The sequence below is a fragment of the Symphalangus syndactylus genome, chromosome 5, assembly GCF_028878055.3.
Source record: "Symphalangus syndactylus isolate Jambi chromosome 5, NHGRI_mSymSyn1-v2.1_pri, whole genome shotgun sequence".
NCBI classification, from domain to species: domain Eukaryota; kingdom Metazoa; phylum Chordata; class Mammalia; order Primates; family Hylobatidae; genus Symphalangus; species Symphalangus syndactylus.
The window spans coordinates 96,406,769-96,419,306 of NC_072427.2; the positions used below are offsets into that span (position 1 = coordinate 96,406,769).

General features: G+C 38.7%; 1 protein-coding gene across 8 annotated transcripts in view; it reads right to left on the minus strand.

Moving 5' to 3' along the window:
* Positions 1-12,538, minus strand: part of ITSN1 (intersectin 1) — a 241,885-nt gene that overhangs the window by 82,698 nt on the left and 146,649 nt on the right. For 4 of the 8 annotated variants that reach the window (XM_063639320.1, XM_063639317.1, XM_063639321.1 and 1 more), the window contains exons 17-19: positions 10,901-11,028; positions 7,767-7,996; positions 5,419-5,540 (exon numbers count right to left, since the gene is read on the minus strand). In XM_063639320.1, the coding sequence (XP_063495390.1) occupies positions 5,419-5,540; positions 7,767-7,996; positions 10,901-11,028 (480 nt within the window). Of the gene's footprint in view, positions 1-2,600; positions 2,616-5,403; positions 5,541-7,766; positions 7,997-10,900; positions 11,029-12,538 lie in introns of all 8 variants that reach the window. The other 4 variants (XM_063639319.1, XM_063639315.1, XM_063639318.1 and 1 more) reach the window with 2 other exon arrangements.

Here is a 12,538-nt window from a genome sequence, read left to right on the forward strand (position 1 = left end):
GGAATTTCCCTCAGCAATCTGGATGCATTCAGGCCTGTACCAGTCCAAGGATAAGCATTTAAACCAAGCTTGTCCAACCCGCAGCCCACAGGCTGCACGTGGCCCAGGACAGCTTTTAATGCGGCCCAACACAAATTCGTAAACTTTCTTAAAACATTACGAGATTTTTTTTGCAAGCTTTTTTTTTAAAGTTCATCAGCTATTGTTAGTGTTAGTGTATTTTATGTGCGGCCTAAGACAATTCTTGCAATGTGGCTCATGAAAGCCAAAAGACTATACTGATTTAGACACTCAGCCTGTGTTCTCAAGATAAACTTCAACAAAACAGCAGTGAGCACAGGTCTTCTCATTTCTTATGTTCTACTAATATGTTACGGATGTCAAATTTGATTTAATTCACCCTCCAAGTATTTGGACTTCCAGATCAAGAGAGGCCATGTGTTTTCTAAGCATCTAAGCCTTAGCCATCAAGGTCAAACTCAACTGGAAGGCATTCGGCTTCCCTGAGCACATCACTGTATACTGATTCCTCTCCTCTTTTAAATTCCTAGCAGAGTTAGTGAATATTTACTGAGAACTTCATCACATGGTGGCCTTTTCATGTGTTTCTCTAGATTTTTCTAAAAAGATTTTAAACATATGAATGGCAGACTTGATAATTTTCTATTATCAACAGCACTGAGAATAGTGCTATATACAAGGTATCACATTAAATTTTTGTTAACCATGAAAAATTATAGTTTTGGATAAAACTGGGCTAAGTTTTTCTAAAAGCAAAATATTTTTAGGGCTAAGACTGCCTACATTAAAAAAGGAAACACTGTCACATTGTTAGACTTCTAAAAATCGAACGTATTATAGTAAGCTATGTCCCAAAGACGTTTGAGGAATCTGATGACTGTGCCCACAAAAGTATAAGTGAACCCCGGATTTTTCAACCTAGAGAGACTGACAGTAATGTTGTACTACATGTTTCATGCTCATCATTTGTTAACTGCAAAATTCATGAAATTAAAAAAATACAAACCTGTTGCTATTAGATGTCAATATCTATCTTTTTGCATTGACTGTTATCCTCACGAAGATAACACAGCTGAATGGCACCTGGAGTATCACAATGCATTTTGTAGTACAAAATCGAAACACTGCTGTCCCTTCCACAAGCCAACGAATTATGCCTAGTAGTACATTCTACATTTCATTACATATTTGGGAGGTCTGAGATACAATAAACACTATTACAGTCCTGAGTAGATATTCTCTAATATACTTGTCCTTGAATTTATTTTTAGTGTTTTATTAAAAATTACAAATTAGATACATTTATAAAAATGAAAATAACATAGAAGTCTATAAAATTCAACATGAAAGCCCCTTCTTTGCTGCCCAGTGGTAACCATTGTTAACAGTTTGATATATATATTTCAAAACTGTTAACTATACATAAACACATGAATACATATATAGTTTTATTTCTAACCAAAATGCAATTAGGCTGCACATATTCTTCTGCTTTTTTGATGGAAATCTTATGTGTATATGTGATCTATACAAGTTTTAATCTTCATTGTATTTTTTAGCTATATCATAATTTATTTAAGCCATCCCTTTACTGATGGACACTGGGCTGTTTATTTGCTTTTACCAACACCACTGCAGTGAACATCCATGTACACACATATTTGTGCATGTGCCCAAAAGAGGAAGAAGAAGAATGAGAGGAAGGAGAAAAATAGAATTTCTGGGGCAGAGGGAACGAGAATTTTAAATCTAAACAGGCACTGCCAAATTGCCTTCCAAATTGCTTAACCAATTTATACAACCATGCTAACAATGTATATTATATCCACTGTCCTTTACTCTTGACAAAGCTGGATATTACCAGACTTTTAAACTTGCTCATTTGACAGAGGAACAATGCTATTTTGTGTTATAACTTGCATTTTTCTGATCACCCAAGATGCTAAGCATCTTTTCATGTATTTTTTAAATAACTGACTTTTTACTTCATCTGTGAATGTCCCTTCCCACCCTCTGCCAATTGTTTAAGGCTTGTGGGTGTCTTTCAAAGTGAACTGTTTAGAATCTTTATGTAACAGGGGTAACCCTTTATGTAACCCTTGGTCTCATATATTTTGAAACACAGACATTTTAATTTTTGCATATTGTCAACTGTCCATTTTTGCCTCTTACAACTTCTGGTTTTTATAGCTTAAAAAGGCCTTTCTTAGCCAGAAAATTATTCCAACAGTCTCCTTAAAAAATTTTTTTTCCCAGAATTTTATCTTTTATGTTTAATCTACTTGGAACTCCTTTTTGTCTATGGCCTGAGATGGAGACTTGACCTAATCCCTTGCCAAACACAGAGCATTCAAGTTAGTCCTTAAAAGGAATCTAACAAAAAGAAACCCAGTACACAAGCTGAGAAGACTTACGACTTATTTTTTTTTTTTAAAGCACAACCTACTACACAGACTCAAACACATTTTTACTGCCACAACAACACCCAGAGATACATGTACTTACACAGAAATCAAGTGACTTAAAAGGACAAAACATTGAATAAGATGCAGACTTCCTGACAGTTAGGCAACACTTACCCATTCCCCTTTAACCTCCACCAGGAAAGCAAAGGTTTGAAAGCAAGGCAAAATATATGTTTAATGACATGCTTTATTCTTACAGCATATCTAAACTCTACACATCTCATCAAGCTGGTGGTTAACTAGCCAATTCGAGGAAAAGGTTTCGACAGGCCTAGGATTACAGGTGAAGCCCAAATATGTTTCCGAAAAAGAGCAACACTTTCTCATTAAGATACAGATCACCTGCAACATTTCCTCATCGTCACATTTCATAACGTTCCCTTACTTTAGGATGAGAGTGAGCTGCTTCTCTGCACCTTGTGTTGCAACAAAATCCAGTTTCAAAAATATTAGGCTGGTTTGTTTAACGTTAAAAGAAATTATAATGAGGTCCTCACTGATGTGACATTGTATTTTCAGAAATTTTAGATTCCTATTACATGGTATTTACATATTTGACAATCTGCTTTACAGGATACACTACTTCAAATATGAGGTAGTATGAGTAAAGTAGCTTCAGGCTATTAGAAACCACGGCGTAGGAAACAGCAGGTGGTGAAGTCAGAGGAAAGCTGACAAACATACCCCGCTGGCTCGTTACCATTTGTGTGTACAGAGTGGTGTGCACAAACCAACAGTTCTTTCTGTAAAGGATGAGTAAGGCTGGCACCCAGCATGTTTCAGTCAATAACTGTGTGCTGAATGAAGCCATGGAGTATATTTGAAGAGGTTTTCACTACTGTTAAGGTGATTTTAACTTTTAAAGATCTGGAGCCTGGGCAACATAGGGAGACCCTGTCTCTACAAAAAATAAAAAAATAAAAATTAGCTGGGTGTGGTGGCACACGCCTCTGAGCTACTGAGGAGGCTGAGGCAGGAGGATCACTTGGGCCTGGGAGGTGGAGGCTGCAGTGAGCCAAGATCATGCCAATGCACTCCAGCCTAAGTGACAGAGTGAGATCCTGTCTCAAAAAAAAAAAAAAAAAGGCCGGGCGCGGTGGCTCACGCTTGTAATCCCAGCACTTTGGGAGGCCGAGGCGGGCGGATCACAAGGTCAGGAGATTAAGACCATCCTGGCCAACACGGTGAAACCCCGTCTCTACTAAAAATACAAAAAAAAAAAAAAATTAGCTTGGCATAATGGCGGACGCCTGTACTCCCAGCTACTCGGGAGGCTGAGGCAGGAGAATGGCATGAACCTGGGAGGCGGAGCTTGCAGTGAGCCGAGATCGCGCCACTGCACTCCAGCCTGGGCGACAGAGCGAGACTCCGTCTCAAAAAAAAAAAAAAAAAAAAGAAAAGAAAAAATAATTTGGGATCTTTGGCCTTGCTTCTTCTAGCCCATGTTAATTACAGAGAAAGCAGCTATTAGGAAAAAAGGGGACACAGGAATTGATTTCTCTAAGTGCCAAACATATTGTTATTTCTAGGTATTTTAGCCTATTAAAGATCCACAGATATGATGTGTATATGGCAAGATGAATGCATGAGTAATAGTATAATCACCTGTACACCACCCTTTATACTTCAAAGACATACAGTCCTTCGGCAAGAAACATCTTTGTTTCAATTGTTAACTTTCACAGTTCTTTACAAATTCTAGGCCAGGCATGGTGGCTCATGCCTGTAATTTCAGCACTTTGGGAGGCTGACGTGGGAGGATCATTTGAGCCCAGGCAATTCAAGACCAGCCTGGGCAGCATGGAGAAACCCCATCTCTATAAAAAATACAAAAATTAGCTGGGCATGGTGGTGCACGCCTGTGGTTTCAGCTAGTTGGGAGGATTAGGTGGGAGAATCGCTTTGCTTAAGCCCGGGAGGCAGAGGTTGCAGGGAGGCAGAGGTTGCAGTGAGCCAATATCGCGCCACTGCACTCCAGCCTGGGCAACAGAGCGAGAACTTCTGTCAACCACAACAAAAAAAATCTAAATTATCTTTAAAAAAAAAAAAAAACGCTAAGAGTAATGCAAAGTTGACTACTTCTAAGACTCTAAAGCGAGTAACTAGAACAAGGAACTATTTTCTTTTAGAAAATGATTTAGATCAACCATGTTGTCTGATTTTCTTTCTTAAACTGGTTCCTATAGTTTTAGTCACATCATAAAATTATTATTAGTTAAAGGAAAGAAACAATAACAAAGCAAAATTCTAAACTATTTTCTGTTACAAAGTAGGAAAGCAGATTAACTGTATAATTCATTACTTTTTTTTACATAATTCAAAGTTCACATAATTAAAGGGAAAAAAGATGCTTTGATGCAAAGATACAAAAGTTATTGCAATTATGAGAATGATGATAGAGTGTTTTGCACTTATAACTATTTCTTAAAGACTCCTGGCCTCCTCCCACCTTGGAGGATCCTAGTGTGCGTGTGTATATAAATATATACACACGCACACTAGTATATATTATACATACACATATGTATACACACGCACACTAGTATATATTATACATACACATATGTATACACACGCACACTAGTATACATATTGTCTATACATCATATATAAAATATATGTATTACATATATATGTATATCCAGAGTATATTAGTAATCTAAACTCTGAAATTATCATTTATAGATTTAAAAATAAGAACACACTGTCTTTATCAACTCAATTTTAACGTGATGTTAGGATACATTTTTTTAAATGCCATCTTTCATTTTAATAGAAAAGAAAGAAGATTGAGCTTATACTTTAAAAATCTAGATGCTGGATTATTGGGTTTCATACTCACTGACAATCTCACAATTGTTGAATAAAGTGAAAAAAGAGGACAGAGGCTAATCTTCAACAGAAATGACCCTCTCACTGGAGTCTTTCTTACCATGACTATGTCTCCTGGCTGGATAGTGATTTCATCATGGCTTCTGGATTCAAAGGGGTACAGTGCCCGGTAATACACCACTTTTACATTTTCCTGTGCAGAAATGGTAAGTGGACCTTTTTCTGTTTACAAAAAAAGGTGGGGGGGACAAAAATAAATAATTACAGAGAACACAAATGTATGACAACAAGCCAAACAACTAACCTCTCCTCTATTGCCTATCTTAACCTCTGAACTATTTCCCTCCATTCAAGGAATTTCTGAAACACATACTGAATGCCAAAGCACAGTCAAATCTGACGTCAGCAACTCAAACCCATCAGAGAGTTCATTAGTGACTCTCTCTAAACAAAGGTCACTCCAAGCCTGGGTGCGGCAAGGCTGCCTAAAGGTCCCTTGTCTCTGCGTCTTGGCTTGGGCTCCAGCAGTGCAGATCTGTAAAGAATCAATATCCCCCTCCTCCCTACCCAGTGTGTTGAGTACAATGTAGCAGTTAGGATATGACCCAAAGTCTGAATCAGCCAAAGAGTCAACTTGTTTGGGAGGGAACAGAGGCACCAGTTTCCATACTGAAACATGAAAATGCAGATGTTTTAGGCTCTTTAACCTGGTCATATAAAAACTATATGCTGATTTTGGTTATACTGATAATCCCCAATGAAGAAACTCTTCCTCTACATTTCTTTGGGAAATAATTAGCCTAAAGATGAAACCTAGATGAAAATAACTTAGATTTTAAATGAAATAAAATGTTTAAAGATGCACATGAGCAGAGGATATTTTGGATTCTGGTTAGCAAAAACTAAAAACAGACCTTTGGGCATTTTTACTCAACAGCTACAAGTATTTTGACATATACCCTATCTTATCTGAAAATCAATGAGGGGGAAGTATTATCTCCACATGATTTTGAACTGTATGACATGCAAGATTTCCTACTGACTGAAGGGGAAAAATAAATCCTCATTTTATACTAGGAGGATGCATGAAGAACTTAAACTAACTTCCTAAGATCAATGGTGAAATTATTTTCAGATAAAAAAAATAACAAAAAATTAATTTGCCCCTCCTATGACATGGTTGCTACTCTGTAGGTCTGATGACCTGCCAGTCTTTCCCCTGGACTGCATGCATCTGAAGGCAGGTAGGTGCCTAATGCAACTCCATACCTCACGCCCATCTCTGCCCACTATGCAGCTGGGGACCAGTAAACCTTTACAGAATAGCTTGAAAGTGTTTTTTCTTTCTTTTCTTTCTGTATACTGGCAGCACTAAAGAAGCACATGGATGACCAAGCAAAATTGGTATAATTTACCACACAAAGAAAAAGCAATGACTTGCTTCCACTGAGCATTATTTGCAAAACCGTATAACCACACAACCACACAAGAATCTTAAATACATTCTAGCTCACATCAGATATTATAAAGGATAGCTTTTTCTAGCTATTCCAATTAGATTGGTCTTTCATTTATCTTTTTGTTCAGTCTTTCATTTATCCCTTTTTTTAAAAAAAAGGCAAATTAGGCCAGGCATGGTGGCTCATGCTTGTAATTTCAGTACTCTGAAAGGCCAAGGTGGGAGGGCTGCCTGAGGCCAGGAGTTCATGACCAACCTGGACAACAAAGTGAGACCCCCATCTCCACAAAAAAAAAAAAAAAAAAAAAAAATTAGCTGGGCATGGTGCTGCACACCTAAAGTTCCAGCTCCTTGGGAGGCTAAGACAGGAGGATTGCTTGAACCCAAGAGTTTGAAGCTGCAGTGAACTATGAGTGTGCCACTGCACTCTAGCTTAGGCAATAGAGTGAGACTCTGTCTCAAAGAAAAAAGAAAAGAGAAGTAAAGAAAAAAGAAAAGAAAAGAGAAGTAAAGAAACGGCAAATTATGTTTAAAGGGTAAAACGCTGCCATTTTTCAAAAAGTAAAAGCAGTTTTATGCAATGCAGACCGAAGACAGCGAATGGCCCATCAGTGGAGACAAGGGTGAAAGGTGCCACTTTCTGTTGCAGAAACAGCTCAGAAATTCCAGGGAGGGAAATAACAAAACAGAGAAACAGCAGGTTCTTTTGCAGCATATAAGACCAGTGTAACTTCATGCCACTTGTTAACTCCGTAGAGGACTCGTGGATGCCAGTGTAATGTGGGCCAGAGGCTGGCATGGTGGTGGGAGAATTACACAGATCTCAAATGACCCTGGGGAAAGAAGAGCTGGCCATGCTCAAAATAAGAGACTGACATTCTCATCTGTTAATGTAGCCAAGATAGGTCCTGATGAGATATGGGCATTTTTCAGGAGGATCTGGGAGAGAAGATGACTTATTTTCTAGAATTATTTTTGGCTTCTAATACCTGCAGTGGACCAGGGTGCCTGGACAGCTGGCTTAGCTGGTTCTTGGTGTTGATGGAAAAGCCGGCCCAGCTTGTCTTGTGCTTCCTGTTTGCCTTTTTCCTCGCCATCCTTCTTTTTGACACTTTCCTCCCTTTTCAGTTTTTCCTCTTCGTGGAGTTTTCTTGGTCGCTGATGCTCGTCCTCCTGCTGCACATGCTCCAGCCACTGCTTGTCCCTTTCCTGAGCTCGTCTGCCAACAAACACGCTTGATTAGAGCAAGAAAGCAACTTTAAGTTAACACTACTGTTGCCTCTTTTCACAAAAAAAGCTCCATCCAGTAAATGGGATGGGAACATCAAGGGAACATTGTTCTTCAGATGGGGCAACTGAATCAGGGCTCCAGTTCTGAGTGAGAAGAAATCACATGATTTAGGAAAACACAGAAAATTTCTGATGTATTTTACAAAGTGGTTACAAGAATAAGAAAATACTTCTTAATAATAAAGCTGGTATTAAACTGACAAAACAAACAAACAAAGCCATAAAACACAGAGACCATAACTTCTATAAAAATAAAATACACCCAACACTGTAAAAATTTCCCCCCAGCAAAGGGAACAACACATTTACATGCACACACATTGCTCCCCAAACCTGAAGTTGAAAGCAAGGGATTGTTTTATTGACTTCAACTACTTTGATTTTGTTTTTCAAAGTAGCTACCACAAATAGATAATTGTAATTAAATCTAGGCCTTGAAATTTTTGATGGCCTCAACCTGAAACCCACAGTAAAAGACTTGAGAATGATTTTTCTCATTCCATAATACTTTATAAAGTCAGAAAATACTTTAAATGAAACTAATATGTAATAACAAATGATATAATAATAACTAGCTCCCCAAATATTAACTCCTTTAAACTGCAAATCAGGTTGGTATTCCCAGTATTACTCCCATTTTACAAATGAGGAAGCTGGGGCAGAGGTATTAAATGACTTGCCCACGTCACACAGCCATACATGCATGGGCTTCAATCCCAGGCAGCCTGATCCCAGAGTCTCCACCCTGAACTGCCATCCTGTGACATGGCTAACGCACACAGGTCATCCACTAGAATTAGGAATCTGCCATGGGAACATAATTGAAGCAAATTATACTTTTATTCTCCATTGTCAAAAAATTACATTTATTTCTAACTCTGTATGAATGTGAAATATTAATGCAGAAGTCTTTAAACTTAAATCTTAAACATTTTATTTACAATTTTTAAAATGTCTTTTAAGAAAGTATAAAAACATTTTTTGGAGAGGTAAGGATATTGTTATTCATGACAACAAAAAAACCATAATAAAAACAGTGGCCGGGTGCGGCGGCTCATGCCTGTAATCCCAGCACTTTGGGAGGCTGAGGAGGGCAGATCACGAGGTCAGGAGTTCTAGACCAGCCAGGAATTCTAGACCAACATGGTGAAACCCCATCTCTACTAATAATATAAAAATTAGCTGGGCGTGGTAGCGCGCGCCTGTAGTCCCAGCTACTTGGGAGGCTGAGGCAGGAGAGTCGGTTGAACCTGGGAGGCAGAAGTTGCAGTAAGCCGAGATCGTGCCACTGCACTCCAGCCTGGGTGACGGAGCAAGACTCCTTCTCAAAAAAAAAAAAAAAAAAGAATTACTTTATCTTTTCCACCAATAAGGGTCACCATATATAGTGTATAACCATCTAATTTCTGAAGTTAATTTGCAATTTTTATCTATATAATTGGAATATATATTACATATTATATTTTATTATGCTATGTTCTGTATTATGCTATTTTGTGTATTTTCTGTATTTTATTTTATGTTTATTTCTACACTGTAGGAATTTAACAGTTCAGTGTGGTTATAGTGTGAATAATAAAAGCATTTTATAAACTCTGGAGGTAAGAAAAGGATGGAGTTAATCAATACATCCAAGGAGGAGATCCTTAGTCTGACCCCCAAGAAAACCATAAAACAATCCTGTAAATTGGTTTGGGACCCCAGATACCTCCCCACTGGCACTGAAAAACAGACAACTCTATATACCCATAAGAAAGTATGCACAGCTCTCGGCAGGTTAACTGAACTCAGCCCACTAAAGTCAACGACTTGCCTCAAGTATCTGTTTCTTCGTCTTTTTAATCTAATTTCTTGAGACGGAGTCTTGCTCTGTTGCCAGGCTGGAGTGCAGTGGCATGATCTCAGCTCACTGCAACCTCCACCTCCCAGGTTCAAGTGATCCTCCTGCCTCAGCCTCCCAAGTAGCTGGGACTACAGGTGCATGCCACCATGCCCAGCTAATTTTTTGTATTTTTAGTAGAAACGGGGTTTCACCATGTTGGCCAGGATGGTCCTAATATCTTGACCTCGTGATCCGACCTTGGCCTCCCAAAGTGCTGGGATTACAGGCGTGAGACACTGTGCCTGGCCTTAATCTAATTTCAATTACTTTACAGGCTGTCATTGGGACATTTGGTCATTTTTGTTTTGTGGAGTCTAAAATTAACTGACATTTAAAAGGCAAATACCCAGTAACAAAATCAGACACAAATTTCTACAATTTGCTACAGTAAGTTACAAGTAAAAATAAAAATATCACAAACACAAATCTTCAAACAAAAACAGATAAAAACATGTCTGTATCCTACACACTAAGCAGCAGTGGCAAATTTCCCCCTTGTACTAAAGTTTAATTCGCAGTTGAAAAACAGAAGAAGGGGCCCACCCTGACTCTGCTGAAGAAGCCCTGTGTGGGGCACTAGCTCAGTGGCTTGGATTTTAAACCAGGCATTCTGATCCCTGTTAGCTGTTAGTAAAGGCTGTGAATTGGAAACGTTATTTTGGCCATTAGCATGCAAATGAGCACAACAAGTGTCCCAATTTCCTTGTATAATTCCATTTATCTACATAGTAGTAGCTTGAGAGAGCTCTGGGAACTAACCAAAAACTTCAGAGGGTACTGATATATGCAAAGATTCATATATACACGTGTTTGTGTTTGCACTCACACTTCACATGCACACTAAAGACTGAAGGCTCTTTCTGATGCAGTAACTACTTGGAGAAACCAGGCAAAGAATAGTAAATCCTCAAAGTTCCTTCCAGATGAGTCCACAATCCAAAGAAGACTCACCTTTGGGCTTCTTCTTTTTGTTTTTCTAATTCTATGATCTTTCGCTCTTGTTCTTTCTGTTTCAGTCGTTCAGCCTCCATGGACTTTTGCTTCTGGAGTTGTTGCTTATTGTGTATTTCTCTTAGTTCCTATAATTAACCGAGAAACAGTTCATGTAGCGACATGAGTGGCAGATACATCAACTACTTATCAGCATGCAAATTTCATAGTGGGAAGCCTAGGACACTTAGGAGATAATGTTTCACAGTTGGAAAAAGTCAAGTCGGAAAGCTAAAATCACACCACATTTTGACATGACTGATTTCCAAAGGCCACTTAAGATTACATTCTAATGAGCCATACACATTATACCATTTTCTATGATCTGCTCTAGAAGAAGCCTGCTAGCGAAGGGCAGGAGGTGAGCTCTGCTGCTAAAGGCTCAGCAATCATAATGGAACGTAACCAATTCCAAGATATGACGATGATCATGAATAAAACTTAAGTTTCTTTTGATTATCAATCAACACCAACCTTTACTGGCTTTGAAAATACAGATGCCTCTTCTTCACTCACTACCTCCATTCAAACCTCACCTCCACCTTTCACTAAGCTTCCTTAGAACAAACGGACATCTCTTTGCTCCTCAATTCTTTGACCTCAATTCTTTCCCCCAGGGTCTATTTTTCTTCAAACTACACCTCTTCACAGCATCTTTTCTTACTAAATCTATCCTTCAAGTTGCTAACTGCCCCAAACTAAACCAGCAATCAGGTTGAAAGTAAAAAGCTGTAATTTGATGATGACTACCTTGGATCCAATTTCCTCACTTGATACTACTAGCTGCAGGAATAGCAGTAATTTCCTTAGCAGGCTACTGAAAATAAAATGCATTCTATGATATTTAAAGTACTCGAGTCACAAGTTTAGACACCTGAAAATATGAAGAACAAGGAAACGTCTGCTGAGGAAGAAACTCCCTGATTCCATAGAAATCAAATGGTCACCAATAGACTGAGTCACTGAAACTCGTCTTACTTGGGCCAACAATAAATCAGATGAGTCAAAGAGCCCAGTAGAGCCAAGGTATCTTTCCAGTTGATTTCTTGATCTAGCCAGGGCTGGTCCTCCCAGTACATGGCCCAGGGATCTCTATGGGGAGAGTTAAGGACTAAGATTTGCCCTGTCTTCTATCACCTTTCTCACTGGCAAGACTAGATGGGCAGGTTTCTTCCAGGCCCTAAAATTCCTACCTTTAGATTCATTCAGAGATTGAACAACAAAGATAGACGGTTTGTCTGTAGAAAGTCAGTATTAAAATGCACTTGTTATTGGAAAAAAATCCTAAGGGTTAGGCTAACCTTTTCCTACTAATTTTGCTAAAGTTAAAGTTAAAATGCATACACAAATGTTTTATAAACTGTAAGTGATGCTGAGAGGCTTTAAAAGAGAACAATGAGATAAAAGAAAAAGTTTAACTGGAGATTAGAGGTCTGGGGGGAGGTACTTAGGAAGAGGAAGGTACTGGAGGAAAAGGGGAAGGGGAAAATGGAGAAGAAGGGAAGAAGGAAAAAAGGAAAGGAAGGAAGGGGGAAGGAGGGAAAAGAAAGGAAGAAGGGGCTTCAGTGGGGAACCTAGCAGATGACACTGGGAACATCC